At 48.7% G+C, this 19,374-nt stretch overlaps 1 protein-coding gene across 1 annotated transcript in view; it reads right to left on the reverse strand.

Moving 5' to 3' along the window:
• The window catches only part of Nr5a2 (nuclear receptor subfamily 5 group A member 2), a 94,627-nt gene extending 75,634 nt beyond the window's left edge, over nucleotides 1-18,993 (reverse strand). Inside the window, exons 1-4 of the mRNA XM_048356867.1 lie at nucleotides 18,903-18,993; nucleotides 15,063-15,181; nucleotides 13,645-13,786; nucleotides 10,262-10,908 (exon numbers count right to left, since the gene is read on the reverse strand). Coding sequence (XP_048212824.1) covers nucleotides 10,262-10,908; nucleotides 13,645-13,786; nucleotides 15,063-15,181; nucleotides 18,903-18,984 — 990 coding nt within the window. The 5' untranslated portion in view covers nucleotides 18,985-18,993. The remainder of the gene's footprint in view (nucleotides 1-10,261; nucleotides 10,909-13,644; nucleotides 13,787-15,062; nucleotides 15,182-18,902) is intronic.
• Between the last annotated feature and the right edge of the window lie 381 nt (nucleotides 18,994-19,374).

A 19,374-nucleotide genomic window follows, 5' to 3' on the forward strand; every position in this document is an offset into this window, starting at 1 on the left:
GGGAGGGGGTGCGGGCAGTCAGAGAAAGCCCCACATCCAACACCGAGGCCTTTCCACAGATCTAGGGGGTGGGGGTGTGCGCCTTCGGAGCAAAGCACAGGTAGTAGCAGAATCAAGGATGCAGATTTTTCTCAGCAACAGACAGGTGACTGCTTCTGAACAGATCAGCTGGCGAAACTCTGAGGCTACTGATGGGGCAGAAGGAAATGGTGCTGACAAAGCTCAGGGAGGGGGCTCCCTGGGAGGGAGGCCCAGAGATGCCACGTGGTGTCTGGTGGTGCCCCCTCTGCCAGCATACATCAATCAGTGTCTGTTCCGGTGTGGACATCTGTTCTTGACTCAGTTGCCTACAATGACCTCCAAACTCACAAAGTGCCAGGCACCTATAGTTCACATCTATAATCCTAGTGACTCAGGAGGCTGAGATCTGAGGATCACAGTTCAAAACTAGGCCGGGCAGGAAAGCCTATGAGAATCTTATGTCTAATAAACTACCACCAAAAAAAAATCCCCAAAACTCAGAAGTGGAGCAGTGGCTCAAGTGGTAGAGTGCTAGCCTTGAACAACAACATAAAAAGCTCAAGGACAGCCAGGTACCAGTGGGACACACCTGTAATCCTAGCGACTCAGGAGGCTGAGATCTGAGGTTCACAGTTTGAAGCCAGCCCAAGCAGGAAAGTCTATGACAATCTTACCTCCAATTAACCACCAGAAAACTGGAAGTAGTGTTGTGGCTCTAAGTGGGAGAGTGCTATCCTTGAGTGAAAAAAAAACACAGGCACAAACAACAACAAATGAAAAAAAAAACCCTCAAGAAGGAATTTTGATGTCATCGGGTAAACTTATGGAAAATAAGCTGCTCTTTGCCATGCAAGCTACTATGTCCTTATGACCCAGGATCACAGGGATGGGCAGAGATAATGGTATCAAAGTACTTCACAGTTTATGGGGGGAAGTCAAGAGGCATTCTTGTTGACAACAGCATCATCATACATTAACTATATGACATGGACCAAGTCAATAAATGTCTCCACTGCTAGAACCTTCTCTTCCACACTGGGACTCATCCATAACGCCTGCTACGCAGAGATGGCTGAGTGTTCAAGATAACGCCAGTGAATAATTGCCTGACTCACAGCTCCGCAAGTGACAGATACTATTATCTATTGTTCATATACTCTTTAGTCCAGAAACAAACACAAGTATATTCTACTGACCTGAAATCATCTATGTCTGTGAACCTTTACCTATAGTGTTGCTCCAAGTCTTGATCTCTCTCTCTCACACACACACACACACACTACACACTACACACACATTCCATTCCAATCCTCTCTTGTTCCTACTAAATGGATCCAATTGCCCTATTGATTTTACTATGATAGCAAGGTATTAGATTAAAAAGACTAGGTAGATGGAAGCAGTTAGCCACCTTTTACTAACTGGCTAACTCAATGTCTCAATGGACCAGTGCAACCCTAGAAGCGTAAGGATGGGGATAGATGGATGGATGGATGGATGGATGGATAGAAGTAAAGGACAGATGGATGAATGGATGGATGAATGGATGGATGGAAGGAAGTAAAGGATAGATGGATGAATGCACAGATGGATGGATGGAAGGAAAGGATAGATGGATGAATGGATGGATGAATGGATGGATGAATGGATGGATGGATGGGTGTGCCAGCTGTGGTCCAAATCTTTGCCTCTCATTCTTGGACCAAAAGGAGACCACATGCTGAGCTCCCTTCACAGGACCGTCCTAAGAACCAAGGCAGCACCCTGAGAGTACCCAGCAGCACAGCAATGGGCACCAAGTTATAAGTTCTTTCTCTCCATCATCTAACATTGAGCAGACTGAGGAAAATTCTTTCTTCCTACTTCCATCATTCATCAGCAGATCACTGACCGTAGCCCAACTGGTGACATATTGGATTTCGGGGTGTGACTGGCTATTCAGGTGTCTGTACAGGATTCCAGTAGATAAACGCTAGAGGACCAGGGCACTTACTGGGTGTATGAGCACATGATAAATCCATTGCGAAGCTGCTCTCCTCACTGTGGACCCAAACAATATGGCCGCTTTCCATGAAGGACACATTCCCATCCCCACTGGGGTAAAACCAAGCTCCAGGAAGTTAGGGAGATTCCAGTCATGAACAGTTTGTAGATATATACTTACTGATGATAGCAATTTACGTCTTTTTTAAAGCAACTAATAAAAGTAAAATCAGATCAGAGCTGTCAGTGGGTGGAGAGAGGAAAGGAGTTTACTTCAAAGAGGCTCAGAACAATGCGGTAGGGTAATAGAATGGTGATGTGTTTTGTTTGTGTATAAAGTTAGTGAATTTTAGGGGAGACAAATTATTGGTTAATAAAAAGTAACTAGCACTGGATGCTGGTGGCCCTCGCCTGTATTCCCAGCTTCTCAGGAAGCTGAGGCTCTCAGTTCAAAGGCAGCTCAGGCAGGAATGTCTGTGAGACGCTTTTAATCTCCAATTAATCACCAAAAAGCTGGAAATGGCACTGTGGCTCCAGTGGTAGAGCACCAGCCTTGAGTAAAAAAGTTAAGCAAGAGCACAAGGCCCTCAGTTCAAGCCCCAGAGCTGACACACACAATTAACCATTGGGATACAGCCTCACAGTGAATGAATGCATAGAGCCCGCCAACTAACCAACCACAGCACAATAAGCAACTAACCCTAAACCAAACAGGCACTGACTCAAAGAGCTGACTGAGCCAATTAATATTCATTAAGAAGCCCAGATACTGAGCCTTAGTCTATTATTGTAATAAGCAGTCAAGTGTCAGATCTGCCTGGAAGAAAACTCATAGAGGCAAAGGCCAGAGGAGACCTGAATGAGAACCCAGCAAACCTGCTAATTCGTGTTCTTCTTTTTTTCTTTTCTTTTCTTACTGGTCCTGGGGTTTGAACTCAGGGACTAGGTAGGTGCGGTCCCTGGGCTCCTTTTGCTCAAAGACAGCGCTCTATCACTTGAGCCACAGTACCACTTTCGGCTTTCTCTGTGATTAATTGGGAATAAGAGTCTCATGGACCTTCCTGCCCAGGCTGGCTTTGAACAGTGATCCTCAGATCTCAGCCTCCTGAGTAGTGAGGATTACAGGCGTGAGCCACTGGCTCACAGCTGTGTTCTTTTCCAGCCTCCCTAAGATGGGAGGAAACCTTGATGTTTGCCTCCAATGGAAGAAAAAAATCCCATTCCCGCAGGTCCTTGTAAAATCCATGTAGGGTACTTTCATTTTAGTCCCGTGTCTTTTTGGTGAGCATGGAATAGATGATGGTTCGATTTAATTTTCCCTGTGATCAAATCTCCTCCCCAGAACGGCGAGTGACGGCCTTTCATTCTGGAAGCCACAGCATGAGGGGATGCTGAGACCACACTGGGGCCTCTGGAGCCTACTGTCAGCAAAGGCAGGCGAACAGGAGGGACACGGCAGGACGGCCTGCTGCTATAGTCATTCTCTCTCTCTCACGGGGGGGGGGGGGGGGAGACTTAAGTTTGCATAGTGTAGTGGCTTATGTCTATCATTCTAGTTACTAAGCAGGCTGAGATGCGGAGGATGGTGGTTTGAAGTCGGTCTGGGCAGAAAAAGTCTTGAAGATCCCATCTCTAAACCAAAAAGCAGCAAAAAGCCAGCTGGAGGCCTGCTTCAGGTGGTAGAGTGCTAGCTGAGCAAGCGAGTTCAAGGTTCCAAGTTCAGAAAGAGAGAGAGGGAGAGAAAGCGAGAAACCATAAAACGATATAGTAGTTTAAAAAAACCTTTAAACTGGGACAAGGCTAATAACATGTGGGCTTACAGACTCATCCTGGTTGGGGAAGATAGCCGAAGGCTTGGGAAAAGGGACCTAGGAGGTTAAAAATAAATGCAAGTCTGCTCAGAGATTCTGCAATGGCTGGAGAGAAAGAGCGGGGGGGAGCCTCTGCTTTAGAGAAAAACTGGCTTCAGCATGGCTGAATTCCTTTGACACAAACTCCCTGAGTCTCTGAGACGTATTTTTTTTCTTTTTCCACAGCAATGCTAGTTATGAGTTTCAGTCAGGATTAATTCCGACTTACTTTCCTATTCCTACACGTATCAGAAACAGGGGTGGAGGGGAAGTTCTTACACTCACGTTCCCAGAATCCTCGGTGGACATCCGGTCTCATTAGAAGATCAAATAGATCCTCCAGATTCATTACTTGCTTAACAAACGGGGAATTATTTCCTCGATGCTTCTGTGTTCACGAAAAAGACATGCAAGTCTCAGGTGAAGGGGAAAACAAGAAACAGCACACTTGTCCCTCGTGAGGAGAAAGGGATTTCAGCAGAATAAAGGAGAGCTGTGTGTGTGCGCGCATGCACACACTTGCTGGTACTCTAAGTTGAACTCAGGGCCTGGGAGCTGTCCCTGAGCTTTTCTGCTCAAGCACTTTACTACTTACACCACACAGCTCCCTTTCTAGATTTGGTGGTGAACTGGAGATAAGAGTCTCATGAACTTTCCTGACAGGCGACCCTCAGATCTCAGCCTCCTGAGCAGCTACAATTGCAAGCACGGGGGCCGGGCTCGCCCCGCGGCCGGCGCATGGCCATGGGGGTCACCGTGGACCTGCGCCAGGTGTACCCGTACCCCTTCGAGCAGGTGGTCGCCAGCTTCCTCCGCAAGGTCTCGGTCTCCTGAGCTCATTATAGGCATGAGCCACCAGAGCCTGGCAGTTTTCACACTCTGAAGCCAAGGAGGCAACGATCCTAATTTGCCTTGGGCAGCCATCATGCAGAAGAAAGTCCACATGCAACCTGGATTAAGGAGGTGCCAGGCAGATCATCGGGGTTCACACCCATTTCGGAGGGTGAACAGTCTGGGTCCTTGCTCACCCAGGAGAGGGGAAGAATGCCAGGGAGGACCGCTTTAGAGAGGATGCCAGCGTGTTCATTGTTCTTGAGTCCTGGTGGAGTGACTCACCCCCATCAGGACGTCAGTCAGAAAGCTGGTGAGTGAACTGGTGAAGAAAAGGCAGGAGTGCATTATGGGTAGATTTTTGCCTTAGCCTAAACTTCTGGGCTCACACCAGAATAGCCAGCACTCCACTCTTTGTCCGGACCAGTATGTTGGCAATGTGTCATTTGGGCTACTTAGTTTTCCATCGTGAGCAAGAAAACCATGAGACAAAAAAAAAGAATTAAAAACAAGAGCTAGCGGGCTGGGGATATAGCCTAGTGGCAAGAGTGCCTGCCTCGGATACACGAGGCCCTAGGTTCGATTCCCCAGCACCACATATACAGAAAAAAAACGGCCAGAAGCGGCGCTGTGGCTCAAGTGGCAGAGTGCTAGCCTTGAGCGGGAAGAAGCCAGGGACAGTGCTCAGGCCCTGAGTCCAAGGCCCAGGACTGGCCAAAAAAAAAAAAAAAAAAAAACAAGAGCTAGCAACCCTTGGCTAGCTAGAGGAGGGGTCTCGGACTTGCTCTTCACTTCCGAAAACAAAGGCAAGGTCGGGAGTGTAGGCAATTTTAAGACAGAAGTGACTGAAAGCTGGAAGGTACCCGGACTGTAGGTATATTTTATCTGCATGGTTCATCTGTGAGCTGCTTACTTACAATCCTCCCTCCTCCTTTCTCAATAAGGAACCTCTATCGAATAGGTTTTCACACCCAGCAGAACACAGGACAGGACAGGACCGGACTTGGGTCTTTTGTCAGCAAAGCGTGGAAACGCAGACACAGGACGGGTATGGCACTTTGGAGTCCTTAGCCACGTCTTTCAAGGCCCACAGTACTAGCTGGCAAAGGGCTAGCTGCTTGATCTACACCAAATGAGCCCTCCGTGGCCCGCAAGCACTACGGAGGCTTTCTACAGTGACTCATGTTCTCCAGGGAGGCGTCTGGACTCCGGGAAAATCGGTCTCCCTGATTATTAGTGATTTAGTAATTGGCGGCAGTGATGGGCTTCTGATAACCTGGAGATTTGCTCTGGCTTCCCTGGCAGAGGCCCTGTGGTTTGCGAGTCAAAGGTCATACTGTGTGTGTGTGTGTGTGTGTGTGTGTGTGTGTGTGTGTGTGTGTGTGGTGTGTAAACACAGGAATGGGGGTGGAGCAGGGGAGAAAGAGACCTCGGTGACCCAAATCTGCCCGGGGACCAGTTCTAGGCCTTTCTGAGCTGTGGGGTCCCCAGGTACCTCAGATTCCCTCTTGCCTTTTTCTGTTACACCTCCCCCAGCCCCCCAGTGCCCCAGCCCTTCAGTCCCTCAACCCCCCCCCCCCCAGCCCCAAAGCCCAGCTCTCTATGAGGGGGCTGTCTTTCCATCTTTCTTTCATGGCCTTCACACTGCTGGTATAAGGGGCTCTAATTTCCGCTTTCTCACTCCAGGATTTTTAATGGAATCCAAAATACCTTTTTGGGGGGATCTGGGGGGTAGGGACCTTGTAGACAGGTAAAACAAAACTACCCACTAAACTTCATTCTTCCCTGAACTATTGAATAGATGAAACCCGTCTTCCGCCTTGCAAGCTGGTCGCTTTATGAGCAATTTGCTAAGATAACATGAGAAAGACAAAGACGTATTTTAAAGGAGGGCAAATGTACCCAATGGAGCTTAAGAACCATGATCTGCACACTGGGTACTGGTGGCTCAGGCTTGTCATCCGAGCTACTCAAGAGGCTGAGATCTGAGGATCATAGTTTGGAGTCAGCCTGTTCAGGAAAGTCCATGAGACTCTTTATCTCCATCCAATGAAGCCCCCCACCCCAAAAAAAAAAGCCAGAAGTGGAACTGTGGCTCAAGTGGTACAGTGCCAGCCTTGAGCAAAAATGCTCAGGGACAAGTTATGTAACTGTTACCACTCTCTGTATATTACCTTTATAATAACAATTTAAAACAAGAAGAAAAAAAAAAGCTCAGGGACAGCACAGAAATAAATAAAATAATGACTTGGGGCCAGCAGCTCCAGGCTCGTGGCAAGGGTTCTGTGATCACAGAGCAGGCCTTGTTAGTGGGCCACTACTGAAACCGCCTTAAAAATGGCACGAATTAGAACACAGCAGAAAAGGATAGAAAATACCGGCGCGTGTGACACTCATGTCACATAATATGGACTGAACTGTGTGTGTGTGTGTGTGTGTGTAAGAAATGTGTCGCTAGCCCTGTGACGGTGGCGCCCGTCTGTAATCCTAGCTTCTCAGGAGACTGAGACCTGAGGATCAAAGCCCAGACAAAAAAGTCTATTTGATCTCCAATTAACCAGCCAAGCTAGAAACAGAGGTGTGGCTCAAGTGGTAGATGGGCAAAAAATTCTAAGGGGAAGTACTCTGAGTTCAAGCACACACACGTGTGTGCACACACACACATACCTTCCTGTATGTTGTAGTTCTTAAAAATATATATTGAAAAACAGAGCCCTGCATTTGTCTGAATGCTGGCTTCAGTTGACTTGCTCTGGAGTTTACCTTATTTTAATCAAAGGAAATTTATAAAAGAAAAATTTCCGAGTGTGAATAGTCATCTTACAGTTCTGTTGAAACCATCCCTAAGTTACTCTCAATTCCTTTATGTTACCTGAAAAATTCTTAAATGGAATCCCTCTGGTTCAATGCAAGCCACAAGACAAAAAGTAGCCAGGGTCAAGATTTTTCTGACCCCTTGGGAGCCCCCCACCCTGTTCTTGGAGGTGCCCTAATATCTGTGATTTCCTCCTTTCCCTTTTTAATGGATATCCCATGATAAGGCTGACAAATGGTCTCAACAACATTAAAGATTAACAAAGCCCATTCCCAAAGGTCTTTACGTTTCAGCAAAATATTTAACCCCATGTCATGTAAAAGAATCTCATTGTGAATGAGGAAATTTGGAAAGAGTACTTTCCCCGCATTCTAGAACTCCCACCAGTGGCTAGCTCCCTTCACTTCATAATCATAACAACTTGAAAGATTTTTGTCTTATTCCGCTTTGTACTGGTCTTACATAACTTACTGCTTGAGAGTTGGTAGTCTTCAATTCACATTAATGACTACTAATGGCAGGTTACATTATTCTGTAACACTAGGTAGTATTCTTTCCCCGTGCTGTATGTAGAGACCATATCTGCATCCATTTGCCGCTGCATCAGATTGTATTATATAAAGAGCAACAAACAATTCTCATATTCTAAACCCAGTGTTGTCCCCAGCATGCCCCATGACAGACATTCAGTACTCAAGATGCTTTATATTCACATTTTTCCCCCTTGCAAAACTTTCTCAATGTCAACACAACTTTCCCACACATAGTTCATGTACAACTTTTTTTTTTTAATGCCAGTCCTGGGCCATGGACTCAGGGCCTGAGCACTGTCCCTGGCTTCTTTTTGCTCAAGGCTAGCACTCTGCCACTTGAGCCACAGTGCCTACTTCCAGCTTTTTCTGTGTATGTGGTGCTGAGAAATCGAACCCAGGGCTTCATGCATGCTAGGCAAGCACTCTACCACCAAGCCACATTCCCAGCCTATATGCACAACTTTACAAATGAGAGGCACCAAGTCAGTTAGAACCTACTCACAAAGAAAATCTGGTGATATGGAATAATTATGTAGCTCAAGTCTCCAACCCACTGATTGCAAAGATTCTGATACCCTTGCCGACACACTACTACCTTGCCTTGCAGTTCCATCGGAAATCATTTTTCAAGGATCATTTGAAAACACCTTACCTGTTCTTTTAAGGACATAATTATGAATATTAAAAAAACACACCAAGAAAAAATTCACATTAATTTATTTAGAACTGTTCAGATAACTCATTTTTTCCCATATAAAAATGGTGGTGTTTGAGCCTTCCATGCTGGGCATGCCTGTAACTGTAGCTATTCAAGAGGTGGAGAGCTGAGGATCACAGCTCAAAGCCAGCCAGGAAAAAAGTCTGTGAGACTTTTATCTCCCATGAATCACCCAAAGGCCACAGGTGGAACTGTGGCTAATGTGGTAAAACCCTAGGCCTTGAGCACAAATGCTCAGGGACGGCCCCCAGGCTCCCAGTTTAAGCCCAGGCTGTCCGCTTCCCACTCCCCACGTCTAGGAAAAGCACCGTTATCTACTTGTGGAGAACTCCCACGTTCCCTGGCTCTTCTGCAAGCTTTGCGTTCAAAGTCTGCTCTGTACTTTCTTTCTCTCGGATTTGAAAATCCACATTTCCTCCCATGCCAGCAAAAGTAAGAAAGTGCTTTTATAACAATATGCTTCAAACTCAAATCTAAGATACTCGTTTTAAATCAGGAATGAAACCAATAGCTTCCGAATGTGCCTTAAGATTTCAAAATTTTCATCAGGAAGAAAGTTAATCTCCCCATAATTATTAATTCAGTCTAAGTTTCAGGAAATCAAATAAGTATGAAGGTAAACAGAGATCCTTATACAAACAAGTGCTGTGTTTACAATGTATTAATCCATTAAAAATCACGGATGGGCATATATTATGAAGACTAAACACAAGCCAAGCAGACAGCTGGCCAGTCAAACATGGCAAACATCGTACTGCAATCTGCTCTGAAAACAAAGGCTTTACCAACCTAACTTCAAGGCAAACAGTAGCAAATACCTCTAGATACTGAACACAGTTACACTGGGGTCTAAATGCAATGAAATGTTGGCCATTTCTTTCCTTTGATTAAAACCGTCAAGACACAATGAAAATATAGCTCAATCCTTAGTAACTTTAGAAAATAGCTTGGTAGTCATCTGACAAATAACTTTTTAAACCACAAAGTATGAGTTAAGAATATTAAGTGCATTCTGCTATTCACAAAAACAAAACACTTACAGACATTTTAGGTTGGGTATCAGTCTACCAAAGCAAAAACTACTCAGAATAAAGAAGCCCAGCTACACAAGTCCTGAAGTACTTGCTACTTAGTTCCTCTTTTCTTATAAGAAGGAAAGCAAGGTGGGTGCTAGTAAGCTCATGTCTGTAATCCTATCTACTCAGGACAAATCTGTGAGACTCTTACCTCCATGTAACCAGCAAAAAGCCAGCGTGGAGGTGTGACTCAAGTGATCGAGCACCCACCTTGAGTGAAAAAGCCAAGAGAGAGCACAGGGCCCTGAGTTTGAGCCCAGTCCTGGCACCACAAAAAAAAATACATACATACATACATATATATACATATATATACACACATAATATATATGTATGTATGTATACATACACATACACATATACATGTACTGTCAGTGACCAGGAACCTATTATTCAGAAGCATAGCAGCATCCTTTGAGAGAAAGGAGTCCTACCTTAAGTTCTTTGAAGAAGATGCTACTCCTGGCCCACTCAACAATGGAGAAGAGGGTTTGATCCGCCATTTTGCACATTAGCCCAAATGTGCTCAGCTTCTCGTGCTTGCCTCGGTTTGCCTGCTCTTGCTGGAGGTGAGCCATGATTTTGCCTTGAACTTGAGGTTCGTCGGGCTCACATTTCATGAGTTCCAGTATCAGCTGTGGGATGCTTGCTGGGGAGCTGGTCTGGTAACTATCCATGTAGGAGTAACCCATGATGGACTCGGGCGAGCTGGTGTAGGGGTCTGGGTACTCAGACTTGATGGCCCGGCTAGGAAAGTGGCCATAGGTCTGGTAGGCTGGCAGGCTGTTGGGAGGTGGCATTGTCATGCTAATGGGGGACGTGACAAAGGGGCTTCGGTCATAGTCTGTGGGAGGCAAGGCAGTGTGGTTCAGAGGTAGGCCCTTGGAAGCGGAATGGATATTCTGAATGGCGGACGAGATGGTCAGCTCAGATGGCATTGCCTGGATCACTTGAGACATGGCTTCTAGCTTAAGTCCGTTGGCTCGGATGAGGGCTTTCTTCTGTTGCTTCAAGGCCCTGTCCCTCTTGTACATTGGCCCAAATTTGTTCCTTCCTCCGCGCATCCGGTCAGCCCTTACAGCTATTGAGGAGAGAAGGGGGGGGAGGGTATAAATAAGATGCACATTCTTAGCTTTCTCCCAAATCTGCAAGTATTTGCTAATGTTGAAAACTGACTAGAAATTCTTTTTGTAGCTATGTTTTTTAAAATTACCATTAGCCCACAAGGATTCTAAGAAAATAGGAGAGAGAGAGAGAGAGAGAGAGAGAGAGAAACAAAAACTATGGCTTCTTTATGTTCTTTATGATTTGTTTTCCCTCCAAGTATGTTTTACTACTCAAAAATTGTTTGGATAAATTAACTCTTTTGTGATCTAAAAAGATTTCATAATTTGTTTCACCTAGGAGGTAATTTAATATTGTTGAGAAAGAGAATCAAGCTAGGTACTGGTAGCTCATGCCTGTAATCCTAGCTACTCAAGAGGCTGAGATCTGAGGATTGTGGTTCAAAGACAGGCTGGCCAGGAAAGTCTGTGAGACTCTTATCTCCAATTAACCACTAGAAAGCTAGAAGTGGAGCTGTGGCTCAAGTGGCAGAATGTCAGCCTTGAGCACAGAAACTAATGGATAGCCCTTAGACCTTGAGTTCAAACCCCAAGACCAGCACTAAGAAAGGGAGGAAGAAAGACAGAGAAAGAGAAAGAAGGAGAGAGAAAGAAAAAAGAGAAAGGCAATGAAGACAGCATCAGTGTTCAGACTGAAGTATCCATGTCGATCAAGCCAAGTATACCACGAATCTTTATGGAAGCTCAAACTATCTCTGGGGATATGGTTATTTTTCTCATATAAGTAAATGTTTTCTTATCTAAGGATTCTGTCTTCATTGCCTTTTTTTTTTTCTTTCTATTTTCTTTCTTTCTTTGTCTATCTCCCTTTCTTTGTGCTGGTCTTAGGATCTGAACTCAGGGTCTAGGTGCTATCCATTAGCTTCTGTGCTCAAACGCTCATTTCTATATTAAATCGTGAGTATGTTTTCTTCTGGCATCTTCCTCTGGGTTATTTTGGGTGACTTGGTTACAAAAGAGTTAGGCATACAACAGCTCTTCTTGAAAATACGGTTTTCAGCTGGGCTAGATCATTGCACATTGGATAACCACCAGTTACTGTTTTTCGTTCGAGCAGAGGACCAAATTAAAGCAAATTAAAGCAGATTCCTTTCAAAAGGCTATCTAGAGGCCTCCTCTGCCACCCGCGGCACCCGGGGCCTGGAGTCCGGGCCCTGTCCCTGATGTTAGCTAGCAGCTCCACTCGAGTCCGCCATGGCCCTTGGCAAGGAGAAGCCAGAGGCGGCCATCTGCTTGGGACTGGCTGAAATGGCTGGAGGTTAAGTTTTTGAGCTTTTTATCTTAGGATTAGTAACACATGAAAAATTTATTGTGAACTCTAGGTTTCCAAAATACTACCCACAATCATAACGAGTGTTTCATCTGGGTGATAATGTACTGGATATCCAATTGTTTCATTCCACTGTTAAGCGCAAGTATGTGTACCATGAATGGCTAGCGTGCAATTTGATTTTCATGATAAGTAATGTAAAAAATTCAAGGGAAAGTGCCAAAAAAAAATCAAATGCCATCTTAGGAAATAGCAGCATCTAGCTTTTCACAGTTTATCTTCTGGGTCTCATGCGTCTACTATATTATCCCCGTATTTGATAAGCATGATTGGTGATAAAGAAAATTAATCAGCCCCAATGCTTTCCTTTCTTAGGTCTCCCCTAAAGCAGTCCTGATGACATCTAAACTAGCCATTTGTATTTGAAGAAATCTGTTAGCAATTCAGACCATTTGAAATTATTATGGTTTTTTTTTTTTAGTATATTCTGTCAAATATGAGTTCCACATCCCCCTCCCCCCAAATTCCCCTCAGTGGCCTGTGCGTCAATGATCAAATAAAATGCACTCTTCTATCTAGCACCCTCTTGGACGAGTATCCCTGTTAGTACTTTATTTGCAGTATATTTAATCTGTGCAAAGCCAGTAGGTCAAAGGCTGGAAAATATCAGCCTACCATAACAGCCCACGAGCTACAAATTATTTACAGCAGTCACATATTAACTTTACTGCCCGCCAATCTGAACTCTGAAGTGTACAACAAAGTATGGTGTGGCTTTTGAGGAAATCATTTTCTTGTTCTTGTTGAACCATTGCTACTGACTTGCTGTTTTTCATGCTTCCTATCTCTTATTTTATTTTGCACAATCCTTATCGCTTTTTTAAAAATGAAAGTATGGTGCATTTGCGCACTATAAAAATACTATGTGAAAAATTCCTTTGCACAGTTAAAGGCTTTTGTTCAAGAATCATGAAATTAGTATTTACAATTAGGATGATGAGGATACCTATACTAACTAGGGAAAGGTTGAAATTAAGCTTTTTACTATGCTGTCCTGACTTGAAAACTTAAAATTTAATCTTTATGTATTTATTTGTAAGTTAATTTTATTTGTTCTCAATTGAGTAGCTTTAATCTTGTTGATCTTTTTAGGACTAAAAAAAGAAAATGCGTCTATTTCCAAACATAAAATAAGGGAAGGGGTGACAATTTTAACAATTTTCAAAAATTAAGTGTAAAATGAGGTTCTTTTTTTTTTTTTTCCTAATGAGAAACGACCATACAAACAAAATAAAAAGATCTTCCATTCATGCCACAGGATTAAAAGACTGGGAAAACGTTAGTGGGTTGTCATCACCTCATGTTTTTATATATCTGTGCTTGGAGACTTTTAATAAGCAATTGTCTTTAGAAGAATTCTTACCTTCTAGTTTCATTCCAACACTTAGACATTTTTGAAATCGACAGTAAGGACACCGTTTTCTCTGTGTTTTGTCAATTTGGCAGTTCTGATTTTCTATACATGTGTACCTTTTATTATTTTGGACCGTTCTCTTAAAAAATCCCTGCAAGACAGAGCAAACAGGGAGATGGATTATAAACCTAGCACTTTCCCTCCATTGTTTCACTTCAAGGAAATCACCAGTAAATCCTTTCATTGTACCACTTGGGTCCTGATGGGATTCTGTGGTTTATTTTATATTTCAACAAAATCAACCCTACACAGCTGTCAGGTCACCGTGGAGATTTGTCTGCACCCAAAGTTATATTCCTGGAGAATTACGTCAAAAGCTGGGGAGATCTGACTACATACCACCTCATCCTGAGTTAGAAAAAGGAAAACAAAAACACAAAAACCAAAAACAAAACTCTGTATTGACCTGTGGTTGTTTTTAAGTCTGTTTTCCTATGAATCTTTATGTTCCTGACGAGGCTCATGGAGACTTGCATTGTTTTTCAGAAGTCTGAAATAATTTCAGTACAATGCCAATGGGGAAAACTGAATAGCAAAACACCTTAGATCTTTTACAAGTGTCAACACTAGATAGTTAAAAGCAAAAGAATCCAAAGAGTAAAAGGCTCACAATTTTGTTGGAAAGCATTCAAGTCTGGGGAAAATGCTTTTTTTAATCTTTGAAAAGAAAGATGAAATTTATAGATTAAAGAAGAACATGGATCTCAAGGCTGAATTGTATCAGAGTTTTTGCTTTCCTCTAGTTCACATGAAAGGATTAATCAAGATAAAATTTGTAAAGAGAATAAAGACATTATTAAGTCAGTATTCGTAGTTATCTTAATAGTTGTAAGGAAAAGCAATCTGTGCTATAGAGAAAGAAGAGATTAGTATTGCTTTTATATAACTGTACTCAGTTTTCTACTGTAAAAATGTTGAAACAATACTGAACTCACTGGGGCTATAGAAGAAATCTAATATTACATAAAAAGTGCTCGTACTTGTAGCAGAGAGTACTCGAAGTTATAATGTATTTGGGGAAAATGCTTGGTCACATTCTTGCTCAAGAACAACGATGTTTTAAATAAATATAAGTCAAGTGAAATCAATATTTAGGACTGTTAGCGATGAACATCTTTCAACAGCTACATCACTTTACTACAATAAAAATATTTTAAGGCCATGAGACTGGCAAAGTTTTCTAAACAAGCAATAATTTTTGCCCCTTGAACTAAATCAGATACATATTTCTAAGAATCATCTCAGACTCTCATCCTTGAGTGGGAGAAGGAGCAGCCTAAATTTAGCTTTCAGGAAAAAAAACAACGCAATTTACACTGGGTTTACACACTATTTTTTTTTTTTTTACAGGCAATGTGTGGCCGTACCTTGCAACTTTCACAGGTGAGGAGCCCATAATGGTATCCAGACACTTTATCTCCACACACAGGACACAACTCCTCAAGATCTTCATCATAGGAATAATTCACCATTTTAAATTGAGACACTGAAAGAAAAGGGGGGAAATGGTATACACACCTGAAATTTACTAATCCTGCAAGGAAATACATTTCGAGGATTGGTGGGCAAATATCACCAGGTAGTGATATAAAATACACATTTTTTAATCCAAATGATACTGAAAGGAACTATTTTTACACTTACAGGAACACATCTCTGAGCATCAAGAATCAGACATCATACTTTCAAATGAAAAAAAGAAAGAATACCAAGTTCTTTTAAACTGAGCAGTGTTGAGCACACTCTCATAACTCGGTAAGACAGAAGAGGAGCCAACGCGTGTAAATGAAGAACGTGGGACTCCCTTTCCTATTTCTAAACTTAACTCCAAAATGCCACCTTTGCCGCGGGGACACACCGGGACAGAGAGGCGCACACACACACACACGCGCGCGCACACACACACACATTTTCCGGGGCATACACTTAACAGGGTACATTAATTTGCAAACTGTTCGGCCCGCAGATCTGCAGCCCCCCAGGCCGGCTTCGGAACCCCAGCCCCACGTGGACCCACGGCGGCGGCTCCCACCACCTCCGGACCCAAACCATTCACTCCGCTCTCCATGCCACGCTCAGTCCTGGTGCTTACTTTCATCCCCTCGCGCGGGAGACGTCCTCTGGAAGGGACAAGAAGGAAAATGAGAGGAAGCCCACACTGAAGGCGAGAGGAGGAGGGAGGGGAGATCAACAGGCGGCGGCTGGGTCTCCCCGCCCGGTAATGAACTTCACCAGCCGCCGGCGAGCGGCGCGCACCGAGCACACCCCGAGATCGCCCCCTACACGAAAACCAGGCCGGGATCCGGTCACCGCTGTCCTGGGGACACCACCCCGACAGGGCGTCCTCCCGGGGAGGGGGGGGGGGAGATAAACGATGCCCCGAAGGGCCGGAGCCAGGGGACCCCACCGGATCCCGCCCGGAGTCTCTCCAAGTCCCGGGCCCCGCGCGCCCGGGCGCACAGCGGAGGAGGGAGTGGGGTGAGGGTGGGCTGGCTCCCCGGACAGGGTCACCCGGGGTAGGACGGATCTGTCCCGCCCGGCCACCGCCGCTACACCCTAGAACCTTCTCCTTACCCCCGCGAGCGCCCCAGCCCGCGGCCGCTCCAGGCGCGCAAACTCGCCGTTCGTTGTAGTTAATTAGTGGCCGGGGGTGGGGTGGGGTGGGGAGGTGGGGGGGGGGAGCCCCACCTGGCTGCAGTTTGCTCTGATTTACTAAGCAGGGCAGAATGAGCCCCCACATCCCGGCCCCAATACCCGCATCATCCGGGCAGATGTAAATGATTTTTTAAAAAATCAAGTCTGGGCCTAGCGAAGGGCTTGGGGGGGGGGGGGGCAGCTAGGCCGGGGGTGACGGCTGCAAGACTCTGGGGGACCGCGGGCCGAGCTCAGATCTGCCGAGTCTCCCCGAGGCGCCGAGCCCCGGGCTGGGCCTTCAACCGGACGGAGTGACCCAGAGTTTGGGAAAATCCCGGGAAACCAGGCGCCAGAGGCAGAAGGCGCCCGGGCTGCGGGACTTAGGTCTCCCCAACCCCCCCCGTCCCCCCCCGCACCCCGGCCAGCCGCGCCCGCCTGGGCCGCAGCTCTGAGGGCGCCCCGCTATAGGTGGGGGACCTGGGCTGGAGCTGGTGCGGAACACCGGGGAGCTCGGTCTCCAGGCGCACTTTAGGGACGGAAAGCAAAGTACGTTTCACCAAGTGCTGTTTTCTAGCTCCTTCGCCCCACCAAGTAACCCCCAACTTCACACCTAAGGGGCGCAGATAGGCTGCAGCCGGTTCTGACGGGGGGGGGTCTTCGTGCCCCCATCTCGGGGGGTTCAACACGGGAATAGCCCCAGCCAGGCCTGGGGAAAGGAACCCTAAGAAAACCCAAAGCGAGGCTGGGTGCGGAGCCCCGCGCGGCAGGGCGAGGCCGGGCGCCGCTGGACTGGGGGCCCGGAGATCGCTGTCCCCCCCCCGGCCCCCGCTGCCACAAGGTCCCCGCGAGCCCCCGGTCTGTCCCGAGGTGGGGGGGGCGGGGGCCACGGCCGTGGGCGCTGGGGCCTCGGATTGGGGGGGGACGCGCGGACGCCGGGAAGTTTAGTTCCAGCGAAGTTGGGCGCGTGGCGCGGCGTGGGAGGCCGGTAGCGGATCCTGTTTCTGGGGTCCCCCTGTGAGTCGGGGTGCGTGTGTGAGCCCGTCACGCACAGATCACGCATGCGAGTGGGGTGGGAGGCACGAAGGAGCCGAGGGATCCCACCGGCAGGCGCTTCCCACGCGGCTTTGGAACCCAGGGCTGGGCGGACGGCCTCGGGGACCCTGAGTCCTCACCTTCTCGTTTTGGGGGGGTGGTCGGTCGCGTCCAGAGGGGACCCCCTGGAACCTCACCAAGGAATCCTTACCTGGCCATTGCCTTCCCCTCCCCTCCTGGGTTCCTGTCTGTACAGCCCGCGCGGAAGCGGGAAGCCCCAACTTCACTTCGGGACCCCAGAACCGGGCGGGCCTGGGGTTGGGGAGGGGGGGTTCGGAACGGCAGCACCCCTCCCTAGGGCCGGCGGCAGGAGAACCGAGACCCGCTTCCCACGCTCCCCCCGCGATCCCGGCTGCGGGGAGGAACGCCTCGGTGGTGCGCCAGGCTGCGGATAGCCTCGGGGTGCCTCCGCCTCCGAAGGGGGGGGTCCCCGCAGCCTCGGTGGAGGCTCCGGAAAGTCCTACGACCACCGGAGGGGAAAGATCGCCGCCCCCCGCCTGGCCCCTCGCGGTCCCCCGGCGGCGGGGCGGGCCCGGGGCGCGGCGCGCGGTCCGCACCAGCTCGGCGCGGGCCCTCGGCAGCTCCCCGGCCCTTTCAAGTTCGCGGCGCGGGGCCGGCGGGCCGCGGGCGGATCCGGGCGACATCCTGCGCGCTGGGAGGCGGCGGGGACCCGGCCGCAGCGCGGACCTTTCCTCGCATTGTTCCCAACTTCTGACGAGCTCCGCGCACGCCACAGCCACACGGGCTAGGTTGGAATGGGGGGGGGGTAGTCGGCCAGGTTCTTTTTTTCCCCTCTCTCTCCTGCTGTTAACGAGCAAGTGGTGGGGAAACAAATGGGACCCCAGATCCTCCGCCCTTCGGGGACGAACGAGGGGGCCGCCCGCTCCCCTCCACCCGCGCGCCCCGCTCCACCTTCGCTGCGGACGGGGTGAGGCAACTTTCCGTCCCCATCCGTGGGTGCCAGGGGTTTAAAACCGTCCAGACCCAAGTTGGCGTCGGGGTTCGCCTGGGGGTTCGGGCGCTCCTGGGCAGCCCTCGCACCAGGTTGTTATTTTGGGGGGGGGGCAGGAGGGGGTGCCTCCTCTTTCTGCACTTGACTTTCTCAGCCGGCCTCTCCTTGCTCCTCGGCGCGCGGAGGGCAGAGCAATGCCAAAGCCCCGAACCTGCCCGGGGGGTCCCGACACCCCAACCCTCCGGACGGCCGCGATCCTGAGGTCCCCCCGCTCGTCCGCGCTCGGGTGCTGCGGCCCCTTAGACACCGATGGGGAAGCTCTGCCCGCACGGTCCAGGAGTCATAAACTTTTATGCCTGCCATGGTGGGTGGGTGGGGGGGTTGGGGTCCCCGATTGCCCGAAGGCCGCCCGGCCATGCAAGCCCGTGGCCGGCGGCGACCCGAGCTCCGCGGCTGGGGTGGCGAGGCCAGGCCGGGCGGGCGGGCGGGGACGCGGCGGGGAGCCGGGCGCCGCGCGTGGCCGACTTACCTTGCATGGCTTCCGGCATCTGCCCCTGGTCCCCATGCGATCGAGCCAGTGCCAGGGCTTCCGTCTCCACTTTGGGCAGCATGACCAGGCGGCCTCGGGGTCGATGCGCCAGCCCAGCACCTGGACACACGCAGCGGAAGGTTCAACTCCGGCGGAGCCGGGGGGAAAAAGGGCGCCTCGGTGCCCGCCCGCTCGCCCGCCCGCCCGCCCGCCCGCGGGAGCCGCCGGGCAGGAACTCAGCCCCGTCCGCTTCCGCAGCCCCGGAGCTTCCCCCGAGCGGCGAGGAGCAGCGGGTCAGGGCCGGGGAAGCGAGGGAGGAAGGGCGTCCGAGCGCCCCGGCTCGGCTCCGGCTCCGCGCGGACGGGGCTGGCGGCGGCGCGGCTGCCCGGGACAGCGATCCGCGCGCGGCCGGGCTCCGGTGGGCGGCTCGCGGGGCTGCCAACGCCGCCGCGGCTGAGCGGCTGCCGCGGCT

The sequence above is a fragment of the Perognathus longimembris genome, chromosome 11, assembly GCF_023159225.1.
Source record: "Perognathus longimembris pacificus isolate PPM17 chromosome 11, ASM2315922v1, whole genome shotgun sequence".
Taxonomy (NCBI): domain Eukaryota; kingdom Metazoa; phylum Chordata; class Mammalia; order Rodentia; family Heteromyidae; genus Perognathus; species Perognathus longimembris.